Raw genomic sequence first — 27492 nt, 5'->3', positions numbered from 1 at the left:
TGGGGAGGAGACAAGGGGGTGTTTAAGTGGAGTGGAGTTGGTTCCCAGAGTAAAATTTAAATCCATGCTGACAAAACTATACATGCACACAAGGGACTTATTTATGCATGGAAACACTTTGGCTAGTTAAACACACCTGAGCACTAATCTCAACATGACCATTGCGAAGGTTGCGAACAGGATGATTTCCTCCATGGTGACCAAACTTCATCTTAAAGGTTTTACCACCCAAGGCCTGGCCAAGTAACTGATGGCCCATGCAAATTCCAAAAACAGGAACTTTTCCCAGAATTTCCTTAACCGTTTCAACAGCATAAGGAACTGCCGAAGGATCTCCAGGACCATTGCTGAAAAGAACTCCATCTGGCTTCATCTTTAGGGTTTCAGCAGCAGGCCACGTGGATGGGACAACAGTGATTTGACAGCCATAAGATGCTAAGCGCCGAAGTATATTATGCTTGATCCCAAAATCATAGGCAATAACCTTCAATTTAAAAAGAAATGGAGCAGTGTAAGAGCAGACACAAAGCAAGGATTAAAACCTCCAACATAAAATTTAAAAAATAATACTAACTCTGTAAGTCTCTCGATCTCTTCCATTGGAGTTGAAGTCCCATTCTGATTTTGTTTTATCAACCCACTCATAAGGGGATTTGCAGGAAACACCGCTTATTAAATCAATACCTGCAAAATAAAGACAAGAAGAATAAGATTGCTTATCCTTTAAAAAGTGCTCATAACTTTTAAATAAGTATAGCTATTCTTACCTACAATGTCCCATGAACGTGACATTTCCAAAAGTTCTTCATCTGGTTTAGATTGTTCCGTGCTCAAAACCCCAATAAGACTTCCATCTTGCCTCAATCTGCGGGTGATTGCACGTGTATCAACATCATCTGCCATTATAGGAAAGCATTGAGATCAAAGGAGGCCAGAAGTTATGCCCAAAGAAAAGATTTGTCACAGTACATCTTAGGTTAAGCAGTCAACTATCTAGATATCCAGTGCCATATATACAACTTACAAATTCCCATAATATTTCTTTCTGCTAAGTAATCACCAAGGGTTTCTGCACATCTCCAATTTGAAGTGCTGCAAAACATTTAATTAGAATTTGGGAAACAAAGGAGCAAACCTTTTGTGTGAAAGCTGTAGATGGCATAATCTAAGAGATTGAGAAGAGGACGAAATTTACTTAATACTTAGACTTCTGATCACCAGGCCCGCAAGAAAGCATTGACTTGATTCTTCATCATCTGATGGGGTAGGCATCAACATCAGATCATATATAGTTTTTCAACAAGTAAGACTTGCAAGGATTTGAAAGGTAAAATTTACTTACCAAAATTTACTCCAGTGTTGCCAATATGTGGATTGGTCATCAGGACAAACTGACCAGCATAACTAGGGTCTGTTAGAATTTCCTGATACCTGCATAACAATTATATTTTGCCGATGAATTAGACAATGCCTACAGATGATAAACTTCAGTTTCCATAGTCCACATATTTACTCTACAACGAGAAGGAAACAAAACAAAGACATAACAGATAACAAAGTTTATAACTCCACTATAAAAGCAATGACAAGCCTTAAAACAAAAATGAATTAAAGGAAGAAGTCTTCATTAATTCCATTATTACACAAAATCTAGATAATCTTATCAAACACAGCTTCAAATTAAAAAATTTACTGCAACTTAAGTTTATTAAATCCCACCTTCTTTCGTCATTCCATTATTGTCATTCAGAAACTTTGAAATTTCTTAAGATTTTAAACCAAAAGCTAAGGCAATCTCATGTTGAAATATAATATTAAGCATCAACAAGCAGTCAAAATTTCCTTAATTTTGTTTATTCTAAAAGGAAACCAAAATTCAAATAATGTATCATCTTACCCTGTTAAAGAAGTGTTGAAAACCACTTCACCGACTTGGGTTCCAGAGGCACCAAAAGATTTAGCCCTCCAAACAGAACCATCTTCAAGAACCAGCCTTGCATCCGCTAACTTCCATGGCCTCTCCGCCAACCCTGAAAACCACCCAATATCACAGAAAAAAGGAAGAGACAAACTTTAGAAGGAAAAGAAAAACGGAAAAGAGTTTACCAGTGGCGGCACCGTCAGGGGAGAGAGAGCATCTGACGAGCTTGGAGGAAGGTTTTGGAGGGTTTTGAGTAAAGCAAATAGAAGGGTTGATTCTAAGCGAAAAATCCACAGCTTTCATGCCCATTTTTTTCTCTGAAAATGTTCTTGTCTTCCTTCTTTAGGGTTTTTATTATGTGCGTTGAGCTACAACAACGCTACCGGTGATAAACCGCTGCCTTTGGGTTTGGGCTAAAAGACAGCTAAACGATGGCTGCTCAGCGCTCAGTTACTTCCAAAATGCATTTTGTCGGTTTTTGGAGGAAGTAGGTATTTTTGAAAAATCCACTGCGTTTAGGCTCTCATGAGTCTCTTCCCTTCAAACCAATCTTATTTTTTTAATAATGTTATTGTGCAAATTATTGGTAAATTATTTTGAACCCCGTTTGATTATTTAAATTTGACTCATTTATTGTTGAACCAAATTAAATTTTATAATATTCCATTCCAGTGATTCATTTTGAATTTTTCAATATTATATATATAATATAATATAATATTTATTTAAATTTTTATATCAATTTTGAATTTAAATTAAGTTAATTATAATTACCTTTAATCAAATCTAACTTAAATAATTCAAATGTAGAGCTTAAACACAAATAAAAATAAAATTTGATTAAGCATCAGGCTTGAGTTTTTTAACTGAGCTGAACTCAAACCTGACACTAAATCAAGTCATCTCTAATTGACTCGTAATTGCGATAAATATGTTTTTTTTTTAAAAAAAAGTTTGTGTTTACTTAAAATTGAAGTAGTTTTAAATTTTTATTTAATCATATGGTTTGGTTCAAGTTTTAACTAATTGTTATTATTCATAAATAAATAAAATAAGTGTAATAAAGAATATTTGATAAACACTATAGCATTTTTTTCTATTATGATTTCATTTGGTTTAAATTCATAACACAATAGTTTGCACAAAAATAAATGGGCCGTAAAAGTCACCTTGGAAATAATATGGGCCATTAGTAGGTTGGGGGACTCAGACGGTCTCCAACTAGGTTTAACATCAAATCCACGGGAGGGGCGGGGGGCCGTATCTCATTTTCTGAAAAACCCAAAACCTTAGTTTCTTTCATTTTCTCATTTCAGGAAATAGAAAGCATTTTAATTATTGAGTTTCTTAAACCCCAGAAAAACCATGATCCGCATCGCAAGCCATCCCAAACCTCTAACAACACTCGGTCACCGACTCCTCCAACGCTGCACCGTCAGCGGAACCGCCAAGGGCAAAGCCAAACTCAAAGCCGGCCAATCTTTAAAGCGCTCCAAAGTCTCCACTAAAAAAGGTAAAGGCGGTGCTCCTACCGACGATTCACTCCCGAAAGGTGGCCGAATCCCCGACGAAAAGCAAAGACTCTACGACCAATGCCTCAATGCCCCCACTCCAGTCCGTCACCTCTCCCCCAAGGAGCGAGCCCGCGAAGCCGAGCGGGAAAAATTGGGATTAATAAGCAAAGAACGGCAAAGGGAAATGGAGATTTTGAAGAAAGGAGGAAGAAAAGCGATGGGAGTTCCTGATGATCCTATGATAATGGGGACACCTGGGCTGGATTTGATCACATTGGGCCTTATTGATGCTGATAAGATACCCAAATACGAGCTGACGGTGGAGGATGGACGGAGATTGGCTAAGGAGTATAGTAGGGTTTTAATGAGGAAGCATAGGGCAAGGCAGGCGGCTGAGAGTAATTTGTTGAGAATGAAAAAGGAGGCGATTGAGGCCTTGCCAGAGAAGCTTAAGGAGGCGGCTTTGGTACCGGATTTGACCCCATTTCCGGCGAATAGGTTTATGGCCACTTTGACTCCGCCTATTGAAGGGTATATTGAGAAGGTTAAGGAAGCGGCTAGGAAAAGTTCCGGGAAGCAGAAGCTTAGGTGAAGTCTAGGTGAAAGGTACATTTTGCTGTTTAAGTGTTTTAATTTAGAATTATGAAATGGGTTCTTGATGAATTGTTAGGTGTTTTAGAACAAAAGCTGTTTTCTTTATATTAAAAGTTTTATTTTTGATGGAGTGTATATGCAATTTTTTTTTTGTGGGTTTAATGTAATTCAGTTAAAAACCAAATATGAGTTAGTTTTTGTTAGTTAGGTATCACCGATGCATCACTTGACAATTCTGAATTTGTTTGATAGTTGAAATTGACCTTAATTATTGAAATCATTTTGGGTTTGGATCAGAATGGTTGGACTATTTCATTTTCAATCTTAGTTAACTGATCTCTGGTCTTGAAATAAATTTATCAAAGGTAGAAGTGATATGTGGCTGACTGATTTTTTTAACTTGTTGTCACTGGAAATTTTCCAACCTAGAGTATCACAATGTCAGTTTGTGAAAGAAAGGGCCTGCTCATGGGACATCCCAAGTCTAGAAGGATGCTTTTTGTGACTGATTTTGCATTAAAGATGTTCCATTTCTTACTTTATAGCTTTGTTTGAAATATTTGTTTTGACAATGTTCATTAGGACATAAAACAGGATTTTACTTGAAAAGTTCATTGTTGGATCAATAGTTCTTGAATTGCCTGATGTCAATCAAGTTACATAATAGAAAAGTTTTTCCTTCTCTGGATGAGTTCAACATGTTGGCCCGTTAAATTTTCATAGCATTGGCATCATGTTGTTCACTCAGACTTCTAATTTTGAGAGATTTTTGAGCAACTCTTTTTTTTTTTTTCCATGTTTGATGTGGATTGGACATTTGGTTTTATCTGAGAGTAAACATTTGTGGAATATATTAATAATCCAAATATCACACATGCATTTCTTACTCATGAAGTCTTTATGAGCAGTGCTATATTTTGGTGTCGAAAGAGTTGGCCAAGCAAGTATGTCTTTGATGTCAAGGTATCTTGAATGTATATTTGCTTGATTCGTCAATTGCTAGCTGGCAAGAACTTTCTTTACTGTTCCTGTCTCAGCAACGTTTGCAATTTCTCCACCTGCTTGCTATTCTTGTGGCTCTACAATTCGGAACTTTGATGGTTTTATAAGATGAACTTGCTTGTTTTAGTGAATACCATCTTTTTCTCACTCTAGGATCTCTTGTGGCTGCAGAACGAAGGGACGTTCCTTACCTATGAAATTGGTGATCCATTATAGCTGCAGTGTAGTGTGGTTTTCTCTGACAGCAGACGGTTTTAAAGTATTAAAAATATCTAAATGTTAGGTACCTGAAAATAGTTTTGTGAAAACTTATCAATGTACTATTTTCTGGTTCAACATTGAAACTGGCTTCTTTGATGATGTGTTGTAATCCTAGCATAGGCAACTTACAATGATGTTTTTCAAGACTTGCATGCAATAATCTGATGGCTCAAAATTGATGGTGTTGTTTTTACTGAAATTGATGGCTTAAATAGCCTACTAAGGTTGTAGTGAATTTTCCGTGGTTTTCCCAGCATAGAAGCTTTAGCTATTTCTTGCGCAAGGTGAAGTAAGTGGCATGAGCCTGGATTTCTCTTATCAATTTCAACGTTTTTTGACATTTTGTGCTTGTGTGTATTCATTGACTCCATTAACTAGGTTATTAGTTATTGTTATTTCATAAATTCTCATCACTAATGAAGAGGAAATTCAATCTCCTCATATGAGTCAGCTTGTAAAGTACTTTAGTTCCTACCAAATAAAAGCTTGCTAGCAGTGGCACCGTCGTAAGCTACAACAATCTCTTTCAGCCCTATGAGCAACCGGACGGAATTTCTATGGTTTGTCTCGGCCCTCTGCGTGCAGCCGGCAAAACTCTGTTGTCATTAACACCTCCAAGAAACGCATTTTGTTTTCTTTGCATAATGTTAAATCACTTTTTCTTATCAGACCAAGCTCTTGAGCTTTCACTGCTTAGACAATACTTTGTGCCTTTTCGAGAACAATTCATCTGTCAAACTGTTATCTGGTGGTGGTGGGTCTCTCAAGAATCAATTTTAGTCACATAGGCTATAGCTACCATTGTAAGTCGTCCAAATCAGTTGCTGCTGCAATCTTCCGCAGTTCCTCTTTCTCCCTTCATATGTACCTCAACCATCGCTCAGTTTCTTGTTAGCTTCTATCATCAGCGGCATAACTATTAATTGGTTGAACCTGATGTTAATTGATTAAAACAGATTGAATTTGATTAATTAAGATAGATTGATAATTAATTAGAAGGGACAGTATGTTCGAATATTTCTATTTATTTTTAATTTTTAAAATTTGAAGTAAAATTCATTGAAAAGTTCATTATTAATAATATAGTTTTAAATATATAATATCTAAAGAAATCCATTTTTTATTTAGTAAAATTTAAATAAATTTTTATTACTTTTAATTAAGTTATTGTATATTTATTTTATATTAAATAAACATTTATTATTACTGGTTGATTAATTTTCGTTAGTTACAATGTCGTTTGTCATTTACTATTACGTAATATTGACATGTTATAATGAATGTGATGTGTGATGATATTGTCACTTCGTATTTTTTACTGTCCACGTCATATGAATATAAAATGATAAATGATATTTTAATTAATGATAATTAATTAAAAATTAGTTATAAAAATTTATTTGACTCAAAATAAAAGTAAATAAGTTTAATTAAACACTATAGAAAAATAAAAACTTAGGTAAGATATCTAAATAAGCTTCCGAACTATACAAAAAAATAATAATAATTTAGTCCCTATCTTTTTATTACACTTAAAAAAACTCCTAAACTTTTATTTGTATCAAATAAAATCTTTTTATTAACGGTTGATTGTACCGCATGATGATGTCACATAAAAAAATTTATTAATGTACGGCGAGAAATGTATATTTGATTCAAAATAAAAGTTCAGATATTTAGATATTTAATCATTAGTTTGAGTAATTTTTTTATTATAATTCAATCAATTTTTTTTTACAATTAGAATTTATAATTTCTATTTAAATCTCATTTCACTTTTATTACTTAGTTGAACCAAAATGGTTTTAGACACGCATATAATGTGTTTACATTTCTCTTTGCCCCATGGCAAAAATTTCATTTTATTCAAATTTTATATGGATTCATAATTAAGTTTAAAATTATCTAAATAATTTTTTATATAATATTTTAAAAAATCTTTAAATTATTTAAAAATATTTAAATAATTTGTTTATTTTCTATTATAGTCAATCAAGTTTTTATATTTTTATTTTGAATCAAATAAGTTTTTATAACTAATAATTAATTAATAATCATTAGTCAAAATGTACTTATTATTTTACTCTCATGCATTGTTGATATGGCATTAATACGATGTTAATATAAATGATGAAAAATTTCATATGATTTATCATGTTACATTGGCATGATAAATTATTATCCATTACGATACATTAATGTTATATAGTATTGCATGACAAGTAATATTTTGATGAATAATATTTAATCAATCATTAACTCTTAAGATTTATTTGACTCAAAATTAAAAATATAAAAACTTAATTAAATGTAATAAAAGAATAAGATATTATTTAAAATGTTTTAAATAAGTTAATTTTTTAAAGTTATTCTAGCTAATTTTTTTAAGTATAAATATATATTTACTATTGAAATATATTATTTAGGTAGGTTTTTTATTTATGTTTTAACATTCAAAAAGCTATTAAAGAAAAAATTTCAAGTTCAAATTTTATGTTCTCTTTTTATTTTATGTTAGTTTCAAAAATCAAGTTATTTTTTTAATTTTATTTCTAATAATCAAAATTGAGGGGCTAAAGTAGTATAATAAAGATAATATATAGTATGATTGACAAAAAAGGAGAACTGGAGATGATTATACAAATTTGTTAAAGATTAATTAACAAAATAGTCTAAGAAAAAGTTATTATCAAATATAGAAAATATTAATCATTTTAATATATATATATATTTAAATTTCCTTCTCCAACTTTTTATTTAACTCATAAATTTAAATTCTAAATGGAGTAGTAATTAAGGACAAACTCTTTAAAATATATATATAAAAATATCAAGAACGACATCAGACGTGCCGCCTAAACTGTTTCTACAGTGGTACCAACGTTGAATCCAGATCCCTCGTTTCTTCCCTCTTCTTGCTGGGTTTATCAGGTGTTTTGATTTTTTTAGGGTTTAGTTCTCACTCTCCGTCAATATAACCTTCGTAGACACCTTAATCTCCATTCTAAAACCCCTATCCAGAAAATGGCTCGAAACGAAGAGAAAGCTCAATCGATGCTCAATCGATTCATAGCCCTAAAAGCCGAGGAAAAAAAGAAACCCAAAGAGCGCCGCCCATACCTCGCCTCGGAATGCCGCGACCTCGCCGAGGCTGACAAATGGCGTCAACAAATCATGCGAGAGATAGGCCGCAAAGTCGCCGAGATCCAAAACGAAGGTCTCGGGGAGCACCGCCTCCGCGACCTCAACGACGAGATCAACAAGCTCATACGGGAAAAGTCACATTGGGAACGCCGTATTGTCGAACTTGGCGGCTCGAATTATGCCAAACACGCTCCTAAAATGACGGATTTAGAAGGGAATATAGTGGATGTTCCAAACCCTAGCGGACGAGGGCCTGGGTATCGGTATTTTGGAGCTGCAAAGAAGTTGCCGGGAGTTAGAGAGTTGTTTGAGAAGCCGCCGGAATTGCGAAAGAGAAGAACGAGATATGATATATATAAGAGGATTGATGCGAGTTATTATGGGTATAGGGATGATGAGGATGGAGTTTTGGAGAGAGTGGAGGGGCCTGCGGAGGCAAAGATAAGGGCGGAAGCGGAGGAGGAGTGGAGGAGAGTAGAGGAGATTAGGAGAGAGGCAAGGAGAGGGGCGAAGGAGGTGGTTAGTGTGGGGGCTGCGGTGAGGGAGGTGTTGTTTGAGGAAGAGGAGGATGTGGTGGAGGAGGAGAGGAGGGAGAGGGAGAGAGAGGAGAAGGAGAGGATGGAGAAGGAGAGGGAGTTTGTTGTTCACGTGCCGTTGCCGGATGAGAAAGAGATTGAGAGGATGGTTGTGGAGAAGAAGAAGATGGAGCTATTGAATAAGTATGCGAGTGAAGGATTGTTGGAGGAACAGAGTGAAGCAAAAGATATGCTTAATATTCATCGGTAGAATAGATGATGGTAATGTTGTATTTTTGAATTTAGACTGGTGATATAACATTTCTGTTTTGGTTAGATTGCTTTAAATTTTATGTGAATTATGTGGAATTTGAGTTTGTAGAAGTACTTTTCCATATGCAGCTTGGTATTCATGTCCAAATGAGCAAGAAAATTGTTTATATTTGCAAATTTTGATAATATTTGCACTAATTTTCTGTCATTGATAGACATGATTGGAATCGTGATGATATTTTTGTTAATCTTGTGATAGCTCTCACCTGACCTCTTGATGATGCTTTCATACCTTGTTGTTATCTTTGGTTGTTGGATGAAGTTAGAGATTATAACAGAATGTTGGTTTCTTATTGATGCTACTTTGAGTGATAGCCATTCATTCTAGTTTTGATTGTAAACCTTGAATAGTTATCTTGGTAAAGTTTTACTTGACATTGGACGAATGATATTGCCTGTGACCTCTGAGTCTTTTTGATATTTATAACAGTCACTATAACAAGTTTTCTTGAGTTTAAGGTGAGGCTGTAGATAGTTTTTTTAATTGAATGATATAAATTTTGCTTATAGATGACATTTATGAGATTTGATGATATATAAAAACAGGTTTTGTACCATTTAAATCCATACTGGCCTTTCAACACGATGTATTCTGTAAGCATTAACTCTATTTTAGGGGTTAACTTTTAAGTGGAAGATATATAACTGTTGAACGAACTTCATGTTTGAGGATAGCATGATCTGTGCAATTCCTATATGGCAGTTGATTCTAACTGATAAAAATCTTAGTTAAAAGAAAAATCATGCTCTGTTGCTGTTTTGGTACATGAGTTATTGTAGGTTTCCTAACTTGTTTAAGTACCTTTACCTTGTGGACAGGTTTCAGACTTTCACTTTCACCATGGAGAGGTCATTAGTTTGAGGGAATAGCCTTCCTACAATCAGTGGAAAATAGAGTAATCATTTTAATAGATAGAAAGTTGGTGTCATTGCAGTTTATGGTAGCATTCATGTCGATTAATGATACTTGCTATCAAACAGGAAAATGACGCGGCACTTGTGATCTTTATTAACAAAAGATTTCCTCCAAACTATTACTTAAAAAATTAATTACAATGTACACTACAAAGATCTGTGCTGATGATAAACATGTATGAATTTATGTTCAAGGCATAGATTCTAAATGTCAAGCATCCCATATATGATGTGTTAAGATTTTGACTTTACAGTTCTTATGAAGTAACTTCAGGATATCTGACCATGCATGGGTTATGTGGACTTGTGTGGCATGATTGTCTGATCTGAATTGATTAAGAAAACTCCTAGGACAATATAGTGTAGCAGTGTAATGGATTCCATAAAAGCTTTGAAGTTCTATAGCTCCATTTGGTTGTTCTCTAATCGTTTTTATTCTTTTTGAGAGCAATTTTTTTCGTGAAACAAAATGTGGATAATAACAAAACTTCTGCCAACAATGTTGTTTTTTATTTGGTATACTACCTCAAGCCAAAACTATTGGAGATCATCTTTTGAAGAGGTTGTAAATCAACTATGCTTCTAAATTCTGTCGACAGTGTTGTTTTTCATTTAGTATACTACCTCAAGCCAAGACTACTGGAGATCATCTTTCAAAGAGGTTGTAAATCAACTATGCTTCTAGCCTTGATGATGTCAAAATGAGACAAATCGATGCAGTTACAATGCTAAAAGAATATGTTATGGTTCATGATTTGTGGTGAAAGCCTCATTTTGTGTCCTGCCAGTGTATGCAATCTATTTATCTTTGAATTATTTTTTTAGTTGTCTAATCATTGCCAAATTGATTGCCTTCTAAGAAATTCCAACTGTCTACTTCGTCTCCTCCAATCACACTATATTATAAACATGCACAATCGCTGAAGTGCGTGTGTTAAGAGGTTCGATATGTATATCTGCATGCAGACATCAGAAGATGAAGAGAAAATTTTATCCTTTCACTGCAGGCCATGTATTTTATATACTGTGTTAATGTGTCTCAATTGCTGTGCAGCTACAAAATCATTGTGGTCTTGGATAGTGGGTTTTATGTGATTATATATTTCATTTATCAAAATAAAACTATTTAGGATGAAAGTGAACTACTTTTCTGATGTTTCACACAGAGTATTCCACTTTCTCTTGGCATCTTATCGTCTACAGTTGAGAGCCAAATGAGACATCTTATACACACCGTTCAGGAATGTGCTTGCTTTTATCAAGTTGTTTTTCGAAACCGATATTTGGTGTGCAGCTTTTGCCTTTCTATTGACTGTTTGAAATCGGTTGAATCCAATTTGTGACCATCGCAAGCACTGATTTTTGCATAATTGCCTGGTTGATTTTAAATATTTTTCTGAGGAAGAGGGGTAGAGAGATGAGAATGAGATGGTTTTGTTGCCTGAATTCTACTTTGAGCCAAGGAAACTTGTGCACACATGCGAACATAACTTAGTTATACGAGATGCAGAAAAAGCTTTTGCTTCTCAGTCAGGCAAATTCTCTAAAAGGGTCAATAATGAAAAATGCATGAGGCTGGTTTCGCACCGGGATTCCGCTAGTCTTGGAGGTGAACTCTTTGCCTCTTCCATTTTTTATCATAGCAAAGACATATGATATCTTATTTAAGTTGCTCGACACATTTTGCTTGCAATTAGATGTCGATATCAATGGCAAAGTGAATGGTAAGGTAGAACCTTAGGCGAGAACATTTGGGTAAGGTTTGTCAAAGTTGTGTTTCTGCAGCTACAACGATAGCAAAATGGATATTTTTTTTCACTTGCTTCATATTTATGAATTGGTTTGGTGGAAGGACTGATGATTAAATTTAAAACGTTTAATTCGGAGGCAAAATCTTAGAACCTCTTGGTGCTTGCTTCTCAAGTCACAAGGACAAGAAGCAGACTTGTGCCTGGAATTTCAATGCCAAACAGAGTGCTAGAGGAGTGGCCCAACTGTTGAAGTGAATCCTTCCTTCAGAATCCAATCTTTCCTATATCACAACATACTATAAGGCATGAGGTTACTCGAGAGGTGAGAGTCTCAACAATTCATTTCAGATTTTCCCGATTGCCATATCTGACAAGTAGACTGACGTTACATAACAACTTGAGTCCCACACCGTCGAAACACTGAAGAGGAGATGTGACCAGCTGCTATAAAAAATAAGCATGGGCGAACTGGGAAACATACTTACCTGGACGGGGTCAATGGGCGATCAAAAAGGCTCATGGCCTAGGTAGATGGCCTCCATTGCACTTCGGTGGTGCATCTGTCTAAGGTCTCCCCAAGTGGGAGAGCCTACGTCATAATTTGTGGCAGAGGGGGCCTGCGTGCGCGCGGCCCCTACCCAATTTTGGAAATATAAACGTTTTGGAGTAGGTGAAGATGAAGCTAATGAACACCTGTGCGGGTTGCTGTGGACCCGGAGACTAAGTGGCGATTCGTTGCAACCGTCTTTGAATGTTGCATAAGCATGACCTTCTTCATTTACGGATTGCAATTCATGGGGGGTATCGTTAATCATTCATGGAATGTAATTAACGGTTGGTAACGAATGTAACGGAGGAAAAGTAACCACAGGTGAAAACTTTAAGCACCCACCCAATCTTTTTCATCATCAATTACATGTGTAGAGACTCTTCAATTCTTGACTAGCTTCAGTTCTTACCCAATGTGTCATCATCATTTTAAGTATGTGTAGACTCTAGAAGTCATGATTAAACGAAGATGATGAATGTAGTAAAAAATAAAGGAAAATATTTCAACTCTTTTAATCTCGAAGAAAAATCAAAGGTGAAAACTGAGTTTGTTGATGAACATGGGAATATCATGTTCTGTGAACTAGTGCTCAATTTGCAAATTAAGATTTGCAGCTTAGTTGAAAACAGGCAATCCTAATGGCATCATAGAATCATCTCATTAGAAAATTTGTTTTTACAAAGGTGAATTGTAGAAAGTTCACAACTATACATGCCAATGAGTGTCTACTATCATGCTTTACTAACAAATGCCATTATTTTGCTGCCTATTTGTCTTGCCATATTATTTGTATAGTGTAAGCAAGTCCCATCTTTGTGTCAATCCTCATGTGAAGTTTAGGAGATTAAATTTTAGGGCCCTCACCAGGCAAGTCCCACATGGCAGGAAGACAGGAAACAACAGTCACCCCCTTTTCTTTATAACCAATCGCCTGAGCCTTACAGAGGACTCAAGGAGCCGTGCAGAGAGTACAAAGCGAACTATTCTTTCGCCTTTTACTAAAGAATACCGTGTGCTCGCTGCTGAAAACGGCATACACCAATTTTTGGGAGGGGCATTTCTTGAAGAATGCCTCTTACTAAGGCCAGTTAAAAGTTTTAATTAATAGATTCTTCAGTTTGACCTGTCAATTTTAGGGCAGTAGCAGTTTCCTTTCTGTAAGATGGGAGGTTAAGTATCTGAATAATGCGCCAATGGAACTACCACCATTGACATTGTACTTTTATTAGTGTTCTTAAGAATCTCAAGATTGATGACCACGGTTTTACATAAATTTCCAAGAAACAAGTTAGCAACTGTTTCTAACTAGTTGTAACTACCATGCTGCTGCTACTAGCGGATTCGTTTGGCTTTGCCCTCTTTGTCTGTGATCTCTAGGTTTTGCATTCTTAGTATCAAGGTATATTGCGACAATGAAGCTACTACCCTATACATTGCATCCAATTAGTTTTCCATGAATGTACCACGTATATTGATAAAGATTGCCAGTTTAATCGGGTGCATATTCAAGCTAAAGTAGTAGTTACTGCCCATGTTCCATCAACCAAGCAGCTTGCTGAAAATTTTCACCAAGACATTAGGTCGAGACAGGTTCTTAGCTCTCTTGTTCAATTTCAAAAGAAAAAAGTGTCAATAAAATCTCTAGAATTTCAACTTTTCACTTCAAATCTCTTGAGAGAAGAGAGGCTTATAGTTATAGGTAGAGTGATATCTTGGTATAAGAAATGACTCACTTCCCGCATCTGGAGAAAGCCTTAGATAATGGATGAGCACTCACAATAAAGTTGATCCCCGGAGTAACATTGAAACTAACTTACCTGGACGGGGTCGATGGGCGATCAATAAGGTCTATGGCCTAGGCTTGTGGCCTCCATTGCACTTGGGAGGTGCAACTGTCTAAGGTCTCCACAAGTACGTCGTAATTTATGGTCGTGGGGGCCTGCGTACGCGCGGTCACTATCCAAAACTGAACCAAGTTTCTTGTTTGGGCGCTATTTCTGCCTGATGCTGGCCCTGGTCAAAATGAGTCCTCTCATTCATGAAATCGGCTAATCAGAGTTCAACGTTAAAATTGACAGCCTTGGATGGAAGATCGGTCCACAGAGCTTATCTAGCAGAGAACCCCCTGCCACATTAGTGTTTAGTACCATTGACTTGCTACTATTGTGACTTGGCTATTTGTAAATGCGTATATATTAATAAGTTCATAACTTTCGTTGATGATTCATGTTTCAGAAAGAGGTGATAGGAGAGAAAGTAAGAATTAGAAGGAGAAGCGCTTCCTGATAAAGTGATAAACTTTTTTGCTTTAAAGCCAGAAGACTAGGTGAAGCTTGACAGATTGATAAAGAAAAATAGTTTGCCTCTAAATCCATGCCTTCCTTTGAATAATGGCTTTCTTGTTTTGTGCATCAATTAGCTCATAGAAAAATGAGATGGAAAATTTTTTTAAGACAAGGCAAGTTAGTCAAGTGCTCCAGTTCCACAATCCTAGATAGGAGGCAACTAGTAGTCCAATCCTTCAGCTTCCTGTAGAATGGCATATAGAAATCTAGATGTCATTTGTTTAGTAAGATTCTGCTTCGCCACAAGCACCTTACTATGCACGCCTCTCAAGTCCCAAGTTATGACCCTGACACTATCCGAATCCCTTCTCCAATTTTAAGAGTATGCCAGCTTACACTTCATACTTTAATTAATTTGCAAATAAGAAATGTCAATTTCCTATAAATAAATAAGATATGCTCTCTTATGATGTCACTCGATATAAAATCAAACTCTTCTTTTCGCCTTTCTTGAACTACCGAACCAACTACTTAATCAGTGAAAGATTTAAGCTGGAAACACTTACTGACCATTTCATTGATCTCTTCTTTTTGCTGATTTTTTACCTTTTATCTCTAGCACTAGGCTGTCACTTGTCAGCTTTTAACAACTAACATCAATGAATAACAATTTTATTACTTTGAAAATTATTCTACAATCAAGTAATCTGGAGTTGTGCACACATGAATCCAATATGCAAGAGTTTTGTTATTCAAACAAAAAATAAAATGAAGGCAATTCTCATGCTTCACAGCGAGGTTTATGCCGAAAACATCATCATTTGAGTGTTCTTTACTCTGATCGTTCTAAGACGAAGGTATTACCTTTATCATCTCTTCCAATCATCATGGTATCATCTACAAATCTTATGGTCAATCAAGGAACAAAGTATATTCGATTTCATTCAAGCAGGAATTAAAGCTCCACTCCAATTGTCAAGTTGCGCTTAGAAAAGTGATAATGCTGTTTTAGGGAGACTAAAAGTATACGAGATCTCAAGCCAACCTTCTGGATTGAAGATGCTGAGCAGAAGATCATACTTTTTTCGAAGTACATGCCTCAACTGTTGTTTCCTCCTAAAAGAAAAGCAAGGTTTTTTTTTTTTTTTTCAGTAAGCGCAACGTATAGGAATAGTTTCAGCAAAAGTCTGTCTTCAGTAAACGACTCTCAGATACTTGTTGGATTTGCATATATACCTCGTCTGGAGTAATTGTTGATTTGTCATAACACATGTCAACTCTCTGTAACTATTAGAAATGAAGACATTTCAGGCATAATACCCAACTTGGAAAGAATTCTGATAGGTCGGAAAAATTAAAAAAGAAGGGAAACAGAGTGGTTTTGCTAACTGTTATAGATGCTGTCTTCAAAGTGGCCTCTATTTTAAGCCGTCCATTCAACAAATTCAAACCTGGAATGTTGAACTCGATCACATTAACCGCTTTGGCCTCCATTTTTTTCCATCAGCAAATGCTCAGGGTTAGCATCAGGAAACGACATACTAACATAAAACAGTTTTTGAAAGGTTATATTAACAGTATGTGAGCTGCTAACTTCATTGAAGAGATAAAGGAAGCTAATAAAATTTGTCAGAATTTGATGCATGAGAAAAAAAAAAAGGGTCACTGCAGCAGTTCAGATTGTCTAGAGAAGAGTTACGAGTAGGGAACATATACGAAATGAGTTTTTGACTTTTTACTTTTTAAATGCACATATAATTTGGTGAGAATTAACCTTACACCTTAGCAACATCAATGGTCTGATAGATATCCCCCAGGGTGAGGAAATGTCTCAATCCAAGTTTTGTCCTCCTGGCTCCCAAAATTGTTTTTGTACTGTAAACAAGCTTCCAGCATCCTCCAACCTTCCAATTATAAAAATAAAACTGTCATTGAACATTTTGAATTCCTATTGTGAGAACAGACATCTTATTTCATTCGATATTGAGGAGTAAACTTTACCAAAACCCTCATCATACATATGGCAACTGAAAATATTAGGTGATAGCTTTAGCATGATCATTTCTATTAAGGACCATAACTTCCTATAATTAGCACTACCTTGTTTTCAAGTTGGAAAGTATACGTACATATATACATATATGCATGCATGTATGTATAATCTGGATTAATTAGATATGGCACCCTTCCATAGTACCTTGGTACAGTACAGGCTTTAGAACTGGTGATAGGAGAAAGAAATTGCATTGAATGTACCTTCTCTAGATGTAATGCAGGGTCAGGCGTCGGATTCTGGGTCTGAAGCAACGCCACCAGCCTTTCAATCTCAGATTTTCTCGCAGACTGCACTCCGAAAATCCCTCCATTGATTCCTAGATATACATACAACTGCCACACATGTCAATTTTCATTTCAAACTCTTCATGTCATCAAAGCTAGAGATGGAATGAATATGTGGCTGAAATTTCCAAGGTTTTACCTTTGATCGCCTGGTAAAAGTTTGTTTTGATCAGGTCAGGTGTCCTGTTCTGTAATGGTTCCTCCCCTTTTTCTTCTACCTCTATGTCATCATTAACTAAGCTACAGCTATCTTCAGCAACTTTGGTGGTGTTTTTGAGAATGTGTTTTAAACCAGATGGAGGCCCAAACAATCTTATGCTCTTGGTTGTTGACTGCATTGCTGGGGCTAATTTCTGAGCTGTTATGATTTTTCTGATCATAGGTATTGAAGGAATTGCTTGGGAAGTGGGAACTGGGTGCTGGAGAAGCTTGCAGGCCATGATTCCAAACTTCCAATCACAAGTAGAAACAAGATTTTGCTTCTTTTATGTTCTAGACAAAGATGAAGATTATGGCTTGGATAATGATGGTTCTTTGGCCATTGCGGCATTGTCGGTTTAATTTTTATTCTCCTTTTCAATGAGCTAGGTGCAACAGTATTTGCTTATTAATATATTTCAATCCCTGTAGATTAGAATGCATTAAAATTGAAATTATTGAGATTGGAAACTTCTGCTATGCAGACAGATAAGTTATTATATTTTTGTATGAATAATTGATAGAATTGGTCAAACATCAAGCATCTAAAGCATTAGGAGATTTGATTCATTAGCATTCTCTTTGATGATCTTCCATACAATCTTAAAAACCTTTATTAGTTCTTCTTCCCAGGCGTTTCTTGCATCTTTTGTAGCATGTTTCAAGATAATTTAAAAGCATGAGACAAAAGAGCCTAAATGTTATCTTCGTTTTTTTTTTTCTCTGCAACCAAACAGCTATTAGAGTGAATTTTTCATCTGAAACCAAATGGAATAGCCTCGTCAATGACCTGTTTGAACTCATGGTTACTAGCCAATATGATCTAAAAAATCAACTGAAAAGCTAGGGCTGGTAGATACTATGTAAAGGGGAGGAATGAAATGTTGGCAGAGAGCAAAATGTCTTCCATTTTTGGATACAGTGAATGTTATTAAGCTCTACCTTGCAGTTTATAACAGATTTACTGCATCAAAATCTAAGCAAAGTTAATTTACTAGTTGCGGGGTAACAGGTAAGCAAAACGAAATCGATGACGCTTTCCTTAGTATAGAGGAAACGTGGTCCGGATCCCACATCACCAAGTCAACAAAGAGGAGTGTTTGTGTTTCATATAAATAAAGAGCCAACCGAGTAAGATTAGCATCTTTGCGCTTGGGGCAATGACGCAGCTAGTGAGGTTCTAACCGAGGCGCGTCTATTGCTGGTTGAAAACTATTTCCAAACCCCCTCATGGGCCTGGGTTAAGCCCTGGCCTGTGAGAATTTCTGGAAGGGCTCCCTTCGGGGTAAAGCCCTACAATTCTGAGTTTAAAATTGTTCGGCTATAATTTTTGAGGTTATACTGTACGAAAAATTGTTCACTAGGAATTTTGGAAGTCTGAGTTTGTAAGCGGGTTAGGAGCTAGGCCTAGAGGGAAGTTAATCTAAGATTTCAATTTCCAAAAAGCCCAAACTCAGTTAACGACTTTAAGTCGAAAAATTTTTCAAATTTAAAATGTTTCGAGTTTAAGATAATTCAAAACGAATTAAAGCTCGTACTTGAAATTATTCAACTCCGAAAAATTTAAATTTACTACAATTGGTACTTGAAAGTTTTGTTAAAATGAGTACAGCTAACATACAATTTTAAAAAGAAAACCTAAAAAAAAATGTATCCGAATTATCTAAACTCAAAACATTTGAATTTAAAATAATTCAAAATGATTTTTCCATGAGAATACAATTCCCTTTTTATTTTTAAGGAATTTTTGTTTCTTTATTTGGTTGTGAAATGCTCTAATGAACAACCATTTTTCTGGAATGATTATCCCTAAAATCATCTAAAACTGAAGAATAGATAAGATCAATTCCATGATTTTAGCTGTTCAATGGATGAGGAAAAACCTTAAAAAGTGATAAAGATTAAAATGTTCTTTACAAGTTTGAAAAATTGTAACTCTAATTATGTAAAATAATTTTTTTATTACAAAAAAGGAAAATGAAGAAAAATTTAATAGAAATTTTAAAAAATTAATTATATATTATAAAAATAATATTTTAAATTTAAAAATTAATTAAAATTATTAATATTTTAATCAAAATACCATTTAAATTATAAATAAAAAATAATATTTTAAAATATTGATGATTAAATTATAAATAAAATGTTAATATTTAAATTATCAATTATTAATATTAAAAAAATAAAATAAAAATAAAAAATCATTTATTATATAATAAAAGATATTTAGCTTTTCATATTTTATTTTTTTAATTTTAAAATTATTTTTACTAATTAAATATTATAACAAATTATAATAACAATTCGTAACTTATTCTTTTTATCGACCAAACTAAATAATAATATTTTTATTTTATTTTATTCAACAAATCAAATATACCACTCAAGACATCAATAATTCTAGTTGACATAGCCGGCTCTTCCCAAGCTTACAATGAAGTATGTCGGCCATTGTTCAAGCTATGAAGTCGTGTGGTTAGCACATAGCGAATTATTCTTTTGCCTTTTACTAAAGAATAGCGTGTGCTTGCCATTTTAAGCAACATACGCTAATTTTGAGAAGGGTATGCTTAACTGAATACCCCTTTACTGATTCTAGCTTCTCAAATATTTATATGCCAAGTAAGAAGGGTATTCTCCTACTTATCCTAGTTTTTCAAATATTTATATGCCAAGTAATCTTGGTTGAATGAGCATATAATAATACACAAATAGGAGTATGTATATCAAAAGCCCATGCCCATTCTAGGGGGCAATGCAATTAAAATGAGCATTAGGTTTTCTCAAAATATCTTCCAACTTCATAAGACATCCAACAAACACTAATTAACAAATATGAATTGGTGTAAAAACAATGTTTCCGTCCTTCCTTTTAAAAAGAGGGAAAAAGAAAGAAGAAAGGAAAATATGTGGATTTGTACTTTTCCTTTTCTGTTCAAAGGAGCTTATGCCAATCCTTTATTTACAACATTAATTTAACCTCTTCATTTCAATCCATTTTCCATATCAAATACACACGAAAGGAAAAATAACTTTCTTTCTCCTTTTGTTTTTTCGTTTCTCACCTCTGTTCCTCTCATCTAGTTTTCTTCTTTCCTACCTAACATAGTGTTAAAGGATGGATATGGTGGTAATCCTTTCAATCCGGAAATTAATAGGACACAAATTAAATTGTTATCTGTAAAAGGAAAGGTGATGGATGAAGGCGGGAAGAGCACGAGCGGACAAAAGTGAATATCTCAAACGAAAACATTAACGTCCCACATCACGCACAGAAAGCAAGTAGCAGCTTTCCCTCAAGCTTATAAGGAAGCGTGCGAACACAAATGAAACTCACGGAGCCGTGTGGTGAGCACAGAGCGAACTATTCTTTCGCCTTTTACTAAAGAATACCGTGTGCTCGCCACTTGAAGCGGCATACGCCAATTTTTGGAAAGGGTGTTCTTAATTGAATGCTCTCCAACCAAAACTAGTATCAATGTTTGGCAATACATACGAGTCAAATTAATCTGTAGAGGGTGTTGTTAATTGGATGTACGTTTCAATGTCTGGTATCGGTTAAAATTGGAATAGCATGTATGTCAGGTGAAAGATTGGAGGGGGGTTTATATGGTAGTATAAGTTTTAGTGTGGTTTTTCAAGACATACTTATGAATGTCAAAGCATTGCTAGCTTTGCTTGAGAGCAGAAGGCCTAAAATGCTCCATTACAAGAGACAGTGAGATGGTCTTTACTGCGGCCTTTATCCAAATTCAGACAAGCTTTTTATTTATATTTGTCGTTGGGCTTCCAAAGTGCATTGCTCAATGAATTGCACCATGGATTTAAGGGATTACAAGAAGTTTTAATCCTGTCTCATTTTTATTATCTTTGTCTTTTTGTAAACTAAAAAAAAAAACTTTGATTAGTATATTTTCAATACTCAAAATTATCATTCTAAAAAATATTTATTCAAATAATGCAATTATAATTATCTTTATCGGTAAGGTCATTGTAAGTAACTTTTTATTGCCTAATTAACAAAAAGAAACACAATAGAATTTTGTGTACTGGGAAATGAGATAGTATTTCAATGGCAAGACGATAGCTCTATAATCAGTAAGGTCCCTTCCTTTTATGAAGCTATTTCAACTTTATAGTAAATATTTTTTTCAGCTAAATATGTGAGTTGGTTGGTAGTTGGATAGACTACAGAGTAGCACATTGACAACAAGCAGCAATTATCACCCAATAGTCAGTATCTTTTTCAGTGTCACGATTTTTGCGTGAACGTGAATTTTATATCGTTGAAAGATAATATTCTCATCGAGTAGAGTCACAAAGTCTCACATTAAAGTCCAGTAAAGAGTAAAGGAGGATGTTATGATTTAGAAAGAAAAGCCTCAAATCTCACATCATTTATTAGAGTGATATTGAAAATATAAAAGTTCACGTCACCTTTAACTTGCAAGGTGTTTTTTATGAAATAAAATAGTGAGTTCAACGAACCAAAGTGGACAATAAGGTTGGTGTGAATCGTGACACTGAACTTGAATCTCACATCGTCAAGATAATGCTCTCAGCAGATGAGCCACAAAATCCCACATCAAAGAAAACTCTCTTTCTCAATGAGGTTATGATCCTAGAGAGGAGAGTTATGAATCCCATATTGACTATGTATTAGAGTGATACTGAGAATATAATGATTCATACTACTTTTAACTTATAAGATGTTTTTTATGAGATAAAATCTCATAAAATTATAAAGTCAGCGTCCCACCCGATGGTCAGGTGGTCGATAGCATCAGTATTAATTCTTTTAAATTAAAAAGATGTTCAAATTTCTAACACTTGAATTGACCTTTTAAGCTGAACTTCAAAGGTGCACAAACGGTTTTTTTGCATTTTGCGATGAGAAGCAAAGACACAATTTGCATTCCAAAAATCTTAACAGAGTAATTTGGGAAGAGACAAAAGCAATCCTCTTAGCATATTTGCCAAACTGGGCCTCTGGAAATAACTCACTCTAACATTGTACACTATCTTTTTGGTGCCTTGTCTGAAATGAAATGTTGAAATACTTGGAAGTTAACAATTGAATTTAAGTCAACACACTGATGTCTTCTTCTGATCTTTCTAATATGAAGGTATTTCCTTTGTCATCTCTCCCTATCCTCATGGTATCATCTACATATCTGCAGTGTTCACATGAAGTAAAGGAACAACCACTTTCTCTACCATCCCAATCTCAAGGAGGTAGAAAACTAAAATGTTGGGTGAGTAAATCAGCAGTGATAAGAAAGGATACGTGATCTCCAGCCACCCCTCTGGATTGAAGATAGCTAGCAACATATTATAATTCTTCCGGAACACATTCATCAACTATTGTTTCTCGAACAAAGAACAAGCATTTTTTTAATTCCAAGTTAGAATAGATAAACTGAGCAGTCTTTGGCTCAATTAATAAAAGTATAGCAGCTTACCTGATCTGGAGTGATCGTTGAGTTATCATAATTTATATCAACTCTCTGCAGAATATGGAGAAAAGGAAAACAGTTCCATCATGATTTATAAGTGTGTAGAATGTATTATTGAAGAAAAAGGCAAAAAGGGGAATCGGAGCTTTAACTGATTTGGATGCGATCTTGAAGGACGCTTCAATCGTCAGCTTCCCATTCAACAAACTCAATCCTCTGGCATTGAACTCGATCACGTTAACCGCTTTGCTCTCCATTTTCCCATGATCAAATGCTAAAGTTAGTAGAAGGCAAACGACATTACAAACACAGTTTCATATAGAAACGGCACACTAGCATTTAAATTTGGTAATATGATAGTAAGATTCTGGATATTTATTCAGAAACAATATGATTAAGTCCCCTGGAATTTCTCAACTCTTTCATGTACTCATTAGCTTCACCGTAAGAAAATCTTATCATGAATTCATTATACCTTTTCAACATCAATGGTCTGGAAAAATTCTCCCAAGGTGATGATATCTCTCAATCCCAGCTTTGTTCTCTTTGAACCCAAGATTGTAATTGTACTGTAAACAAGCTTCCAGCAACCACCCACCTTCATTCCATATATAGAAACATAACTGTAACTCCATCCTTTAGCATATTTCCACAAATAGAATACAACTGAAATGTTACCTTATCTAGATTTAAGGTAGGATCTGGAGTTGGGTTCTGAGATTCTAGCAGCTTCACCAGAGCCTCGATATCAGATTTCTTCGAGGATGGTACTCCAAAAATCCCTCTATTGATTCCTTGGAATATATACATAGATGCAACAAACATTTCAATCTTTATCTCAAAAGCTTTGATGAAGTAGAGAAAACAAATGGGCTGAAAATCCCAATGGCCATACCGTTGACTTCCTGGTAGAGTTTAGTTTTGAGCTGGGAAAGTGTTTTAAGATCTTGTACATCTTCCTCACCGACTAAGCCAGCGTTCTGCTCGGCAACCTTGGTAGTATGAGTAGGCCTAAATCCATTGCCCTTTGTCATTGGATATGTGGCTGAGACCACTCTGCAAGTTCTCACCCTTGCTTTGATTTTGGATATCGGAGGAACCACTTGGGGAGCTAGGATTGCTGGTTGGATAAGCTTGTTGGACATGAATGCAGTCGTTGGTACAAAAAGTTTTGCTCCCTTCGTCTTTGGGAAAGGAAAATAAAGCCCAAGTTCATGTCTAGACGAGGGGAAGTAGCTCAGGGCCATGTCAAGGTTAGCTGGCATCGCCCTATCCAGTTGATAAATGATAGGTTTTAATTATCCATCGGCACCTTTAATATGTGAACGGTTTTCGGTTGGTAAATTCAATTTCAATTTCATTTTCCATGTTTCTTTTTTAATTTTTTTTGTTTAAGTTTGTAGAATATTCCAGCTTCAAGGTGCACATGCTAACAGAGAGACAAGCATTACCATCAACAAATTGATGACTATCTTAATTCTTACCTTCAAGGCGTCAACAGTAGCGAGACAGAGCTTTTATGTTTTGGGTGGCGGGTATTACTTATACTTTTTTTTTAATAGTATTACTTACACATGCTTAATTGCGATAAGAGATGGAATTTACTACCAACAGATCTTATTTCTATTTTGGGACAATTCTTTCAACACATAAACCAATCTCCGATCTCCATCTCACTTTACTTTTCCATTGTTTTAGTATGTCCAATAGGTAAGTTTCCACTCAGCTATGCAAAGGTAATAGTACTAACATGCTAAAACATCTATCAAAGGTAGTCAAATTTAAGCTACGGTAAAACGATGCTTTGATATTTCTAGTATCAGCAGTTCTTTTCAAGTTATCTGAGTTCAAATACTATTTCTCAAGTGGCTACATGAACTCTTATTTAGATCCTCCAAATTTTACTGGAGTATCTTTCTAAGCTGCTTTAGATTTTTTTTGACTCTTGCTGCTGTTTCCACTGCTCGGGGGTCAGAGCTTTCTTTATTGAGAGAGCATGGATTTGCTTCATCTCCTCTTCCAGAGCACCATTCACTATTCTATGCCTCTCCAGAAGCCTCTTCCCTTCGAATTGTTCAGAAACAATCTCAATTGCAAAACTTGCACCACACCTGATCCAATCACAAAACTCATTATAAAGTATCCAAATGAAGGATGAACTAGTGCACAAATTCAAATAAAAAATGTCCCCAATATACTCACCCTCCAGATGTATCAATTACTTCCTGCAACACACAAGTATAGGAGTTAGTTTACAAGAAAATAGCATCAGATGTACAGGTATCAAATTAGAAAAATGAATATCGATAAACCTTAGGAAGGCTTAGACATATGAAAGCAAAATTTCAAAAATCAAAAGTTGGGTGTCATTCACAATTAAAGAGCAGATAAGTTTCTAGTAATCATCAATGCATAAACAAAATGATTCAGAAGGGAACCCTGCCAGGAACAGAAGCATTGTGTTTGATTGAGCATATAAACTCATACTCCACATATATTTATTAACAAACGTTACTAATGCCATTAGATAACAATGACCTTCAGGCCAAATCCTCATTATAGGAAACAAAGGTGCCAATGCCATTGGACGAAGGATGACATGAGCTCAAAATCATTAGAGTGTATGGTGCTATTTTCTAACTGAAGAAGGAATGACCTCCCTCATAATGCACAAAAACAAAAGAGCTAACGGGCTTTTTCTTTGAAAAAAAAATGACACTTCAAGAGGAGAGTACATCATAAAAGGAGTTATGACTAACAAACAAATTAAAAAAAGTCTTTCCAAGCAAAAAAAACACTTTTCAAAACAGTTAAGAAATTGATCTCCTTCAGGTTGGTGTTATGATCATCCGGATCCAGGTCAGAATGAGAAAAAAATTCAAAAAGCATCCAGCACAACTTTGTTCAGCTTCCTATGGATGCTTTCAAATAGATTGAAATTACTGCCAGATTCTTGCAAAGATCAGTGCCAGTATGGCTAACCGAAGAATTGCAAATAGACAATCTAACAGTCTTCAAAATCACTGAAGGCAACAACAAAACAAATTTAATTCTAATCAAAACTCAAACGTCATTTTTGGTGATATATCAACCAGAGACTAGCAAGGAACCCTTACTCCTCAACAATGTGTATCAGAATATGTATACATGAAGCCTTGAATATTGAACCTGAACTGTTACAAAAATCACTGTCAAACCTTTTAGAAACAAAAAGAAAATTATCTTTTACTTTTCTCTTCTCAAGTGATAAAAAGCTAAGATGATAGCGTACCCTTCTCGACATCTTTTAAAACTGGGTCCTAATAGCTGCAAAATTAAGATTAATTCCAAAACCCTTTTCATCACAATATCATTTTGTTTAACAATAAGAAGGTTCAACAATGGTTACATGACAAGAATGAGCTTGAGGTCCTGGAAATCAGCACATTATAGTGAGCTGAATGGTGCCCAAACAAGTGCATGCACCCTAGAGATAACAACTGTGTTAAAACCCTAAACGAGGCCCAATCACCCCAACAGGATGAACAACCTTTCCCCTCAATCCATTCAAAGCTTGAAAGACATATTATTCTTTCTCATTCAAACAACTCCAGCCTAAAGTGAACCTACAAAAATTTCAAGAGTGACACAAAAATCTCAAGACAAATTCATCAAAGGCAGCATGATACTTGCTTACTCATCAATTTCCAACTTGCTTTTCCATAAGTGTTCAACAAAATTTAAGTTCTACCCCATATCCCCTTGCATTTTGCAAACTTTTTTTCACTTAATGGCTATTAGAAAACTGCTAATGTGTAACTATGAAATAATTGGTCTACATAAAAGTAGCATCATGCTTCATGCATTTTATTTTATTTTTTTTCAAAAAACTTTTTGATTTTTAATTCTTCAAAAATATAATTAATTTATTTGAAAACAAAAATCAAAGTGCGAATGCATTATTGTATTTCCCGAAACATGATTAAGGACGAAAGAAAAGGCCTTTACTTTGCATACTTAGACCTAAAACCAATTGAAAACAGGTAAGCAAATAGAACCCAGAGGCTGAAATTTTCCAACTTGGATTGGATAAAGGCTTATGAACGTGAATGAAAACTGAAGAATCTGAAATACAGGTGAGGTTACCAGATGAGACGGCTTCAATTTTGAAGTCAACGACGATTCAACTTGCTCCTTGGTTACTCCCATCTCCTCTTTCTCTGTGCCTCTTCGTCGCCGCTTCTCTCTTTGTTGGCTGGGTTCAACTTCAAGGCACGGATATAGGCCCAAAGTCCAATATTCCTTTTACCAGAGTATTAATGAAGAATAATATAAAAGGGAAAGATTCGATTTGGGTGGAGTAGACTTTATGGACTATATTCTACGCAAGGCCCATTCATTCCTAAAAGCCCATTTTCAATTTATTTGATATATATATATATATACACATATATACATATACATACATACGTAACATAACAATTAACGTGATAATAAGTCATTTTTCTTTCCACTTTGTGCATCAAGTTGATACATTGCACAAGAAAAGGAGGGGGGGACCCTCTCCAAATTAATTGAAATGATTAAAATTCGAGTACCATTTCATTAAAACTCTACAAATTGTGGGGTCATGTTGCCTTTAAACCCTTTGTAAAATACAATGCATGTGAACCGTCCACAACTCAAAGTTAAATTGCAATTATAGTTAACTCCAAAATTAAAGAGACATTAATT

At 35.0% G+C, this 27492-nt stretch overlaps 6 protein-coding genes across 8 annotated transcripts in view; 2 read left to right on the top strand and 4 right to left on the bottom strand.

The window, feature by feature from the left end:
* The window catches only part of LOC18611761 (carbamoyl-phosphate synthase small chain, chloroplastic), a 3327-nt gene extending 915 nt beyond the window's left edge, over nt 1-2412 (bottom strand). Inside the window, exons 1-8 of the mRNA XM_007048186.2 lie at nt 2107-2412; nt 1898-2030; nt 1343-1431; nt 1196-1256; nt 1025-1092; nt 768-896; nt 575-684; nt 137-484 (exon numbers count right to left, since the gene is read on the bottom strand). Of these exons, the coding sequence (XP_007048248.2) occupies nt 137-484; nt 575-684; nt 768-896; nt 1025-1092; nt 1196-1256; nt 1343-1431; nt 1898-2030; nt 2107-2230 (1062 nt within the window). The 5' untranslated portion in view covers nt 2231-2412. The remainder of the gene's footprint in view (nt 1-136; nt 485-574; nt 685-767; nt 897-1024; nt 1093-1195; nt 1257-1342; nt 1432-1897; nt 2031-2106) is intronic.
* On the top strand, nt 3183-5635 carry LOC18611760. 2 transcript variants are annotated; one of them, XM_018123815.1, is made up of 2 exons: nt 3183-4041; nt 5185-5635. In XM_018123815.1, exon 1 carries the CDS (start codon nt 3287-3289, stop codon nt 4025-4027), a length of 741 nt encoding a protein of 246 aa, XP_017979304.1. In that variant the 5' UTR covers nt 3183-3286; the 3' UTR covers nt 4028-4041; nt 5185-5635. The 2 variants fall into 2 exon arrangements, with proteins under 2 accessions (XP_017979304.1, XP_017979299.1); XM_018123810.1 differs by having other exon boundaries at nt 3190-4041; nt 5203-5527.
* Nucleotides 8124-10477, top strand: LOC18611759 (pre-mRNA-splicing factor ISY1 homolog). The gene is made up of 2 exons (XM_007048183.2): nt 8124-9233; nt 10104-10477. Exon 1 carries the CDS (start codon nt 8317-8319, stop codon nt 9220-9222), a length of 906 nt encoding a protein of 301 aa, XP_007048245.1. The 5' UTR covers nt 8124-8316; the 3' UTR covers nt 9223-9233; nt 10104-10477.
* On the bottom strand, nt 16561-17565 carry LOC18611757 (probable plastid-lipid-associated protein 7, chloroplastic). The gene is made up of 3 exons (XM_018116990.1): nt 17265-17565; nt 17042-17157; nt 16561-16689 (listed from the first exon to the last, which is right to left on the bottom strand). Exons 1-3 carry the CDS (start codon nt 17563-17565, stop codon nt 16561-16563), a joined length of 546 nt encoding a protein of 181 aa, XP_017972479.1.
* LOC18611755 (probable plastid-lipid-associated protein 7, chloroplastic) lies at nt 22136-24069 on the bottom strand. 2 transcript variants are annotated; one of them, XM_007048178.2, is made up of 7 exons: nt 23675-24067; nt 23458-23573; nt 23255-23377; nt 22932-23030; nt 22786-22830; nt 22611-22684; nt 22136-22497 (listed from the first exon to the last, which is right to left on the bottom strand). In XM_007048178.2, the coding sequence occupies exons 1-7, from the start codon at nt 24042-24044 to the stop codon at nt 22404-22406; spliced, it is 921 nt and encodes a 306-aa protein (XP_007048240.2). In that variant the 5' UTR covers nt 24045-24067; the 3' UTR covers nt 22136-22403. The 2 variants fall into 2 exon arrangements, with proteins under 2 accessions (XP_007048240.2, XP_017981642.1); XM_018126153.1 differs by having other exon boundaries at nt 22136-22684; nt 23675-24069.
* LOC18611753 (protein BOLA2) lies at nt 24543-27110 on the bottom strand. Its single transcript, XM_007048175.2, has 3 exons — nt 26905-27110; nt 24982-25004; nt 24543-24890 (listed from the first exon to the last, which is right to left on the bottom strand). The coding sequence occupies exons 1-3, from the start codon at nt 26965-26967 to the stop codon at nt 24707-24709; spliced, it is 270 nt and encodes an 89-aa protein (XP_007048237.1). The 5' UTR covers nt 26968-27110; the 3' UTR covers nt 24543-24706.

This window comes from Theobroma cacao, chromosome 1 (genome assembly GCF_000208745.1).
Source record: "Theobroma cacao cultivar B97-61/B2 chromosome 1, Criollo_cocoa_genome_V2, whole genome shotgun sequence".
Classification (NCBI taxonomy): domain Eukaryota; kingdom Viridiplantae; phylum Streptophyta; class Magnoliopsida; order Malvales; family Malvaceae; genus Theobroma; species Theobroma cacao.
This window is presented reverse-complemented; position numbering and strand designations above follow the sequence as displayed.

Bases quoted from the DNA above. Each gene is read 5' to 3' on its own strand.
- LOC18611760 (XM_018123815.1), top strand. From the start codon at position 3,287: ATGATCCGCATCGCAAGCCATCCCAAACCTCTAACAACACTCGGTCAC.
- LOC18611759 (XM_007048183.2), top strand. From the start codon at position 8,317: ATGGCTCGAAACGAAGAGAAAGCTCAATCGATGCTCAATCGATTCATA.
- LOC18611757 (XM_018116990.1), bottom strand. From the start codon at position 17,565: ATGGCCTGCAAGCTTCTCCAGCACCCAGTTCCCACTTCCCAAGCAATT. The intron at 17,158-17,264 runs GTAAAACCTTGG...ATGTATATCTAG, and splicing joins CTTTTACCAGGCGATCAAAG to GAATCAATGGAGGGATTTTC. The intron at 16,690-17,041 runs GTACATTCAATG...TATAATTGGAAG, and splicing joins CTGCATTACATCTAGAGAAG to GTTGGAGGATGCTGGAAGCT.
- LOC18611755 (XM_018126153.1), bottom strand. From the start codon at position 24,044: ATGCCAGCTAACCTTGACATGGCCCTGAGCTACTTCCCCTCGTCTAGA. The intron at 23,574-23,674 runs GTATGGCCATTG...ATATATTCCAAG, and splicing joins ACTCTACCAGGAAGTCAACG to GAATCAATAGAGGGATTTTT. The intron at 23,031-23,254 runs GTATAATGAATT...GGGAAAATGGAG, and splicing joins AGACCATTGATGTTGAAAAG to AGCAAAGCGGTTAACGTGAT.
- LOC18611753 (XM_007048175.2), bottom strand. From the start codon at position 26,967: ATGGGAGTAACCAAGGAGCAAGTTGAATCGTCGTTGACTTCAAAATTG. The intron at 25,005-26,904 runs GTAACCTCACCT...TGTGTGTTGCAG, and splicing joins AATTGAAGCCGTCTCATCTG to GAAGTAATTGATACATCTGG. The intron at 24,891-24,981 runs GTGAGTATATTG...TGATTGGATCAG, and splicing joins GTAATTGATACATCTGGAGG to GTGTGGTGCAAGTTTTGCAA.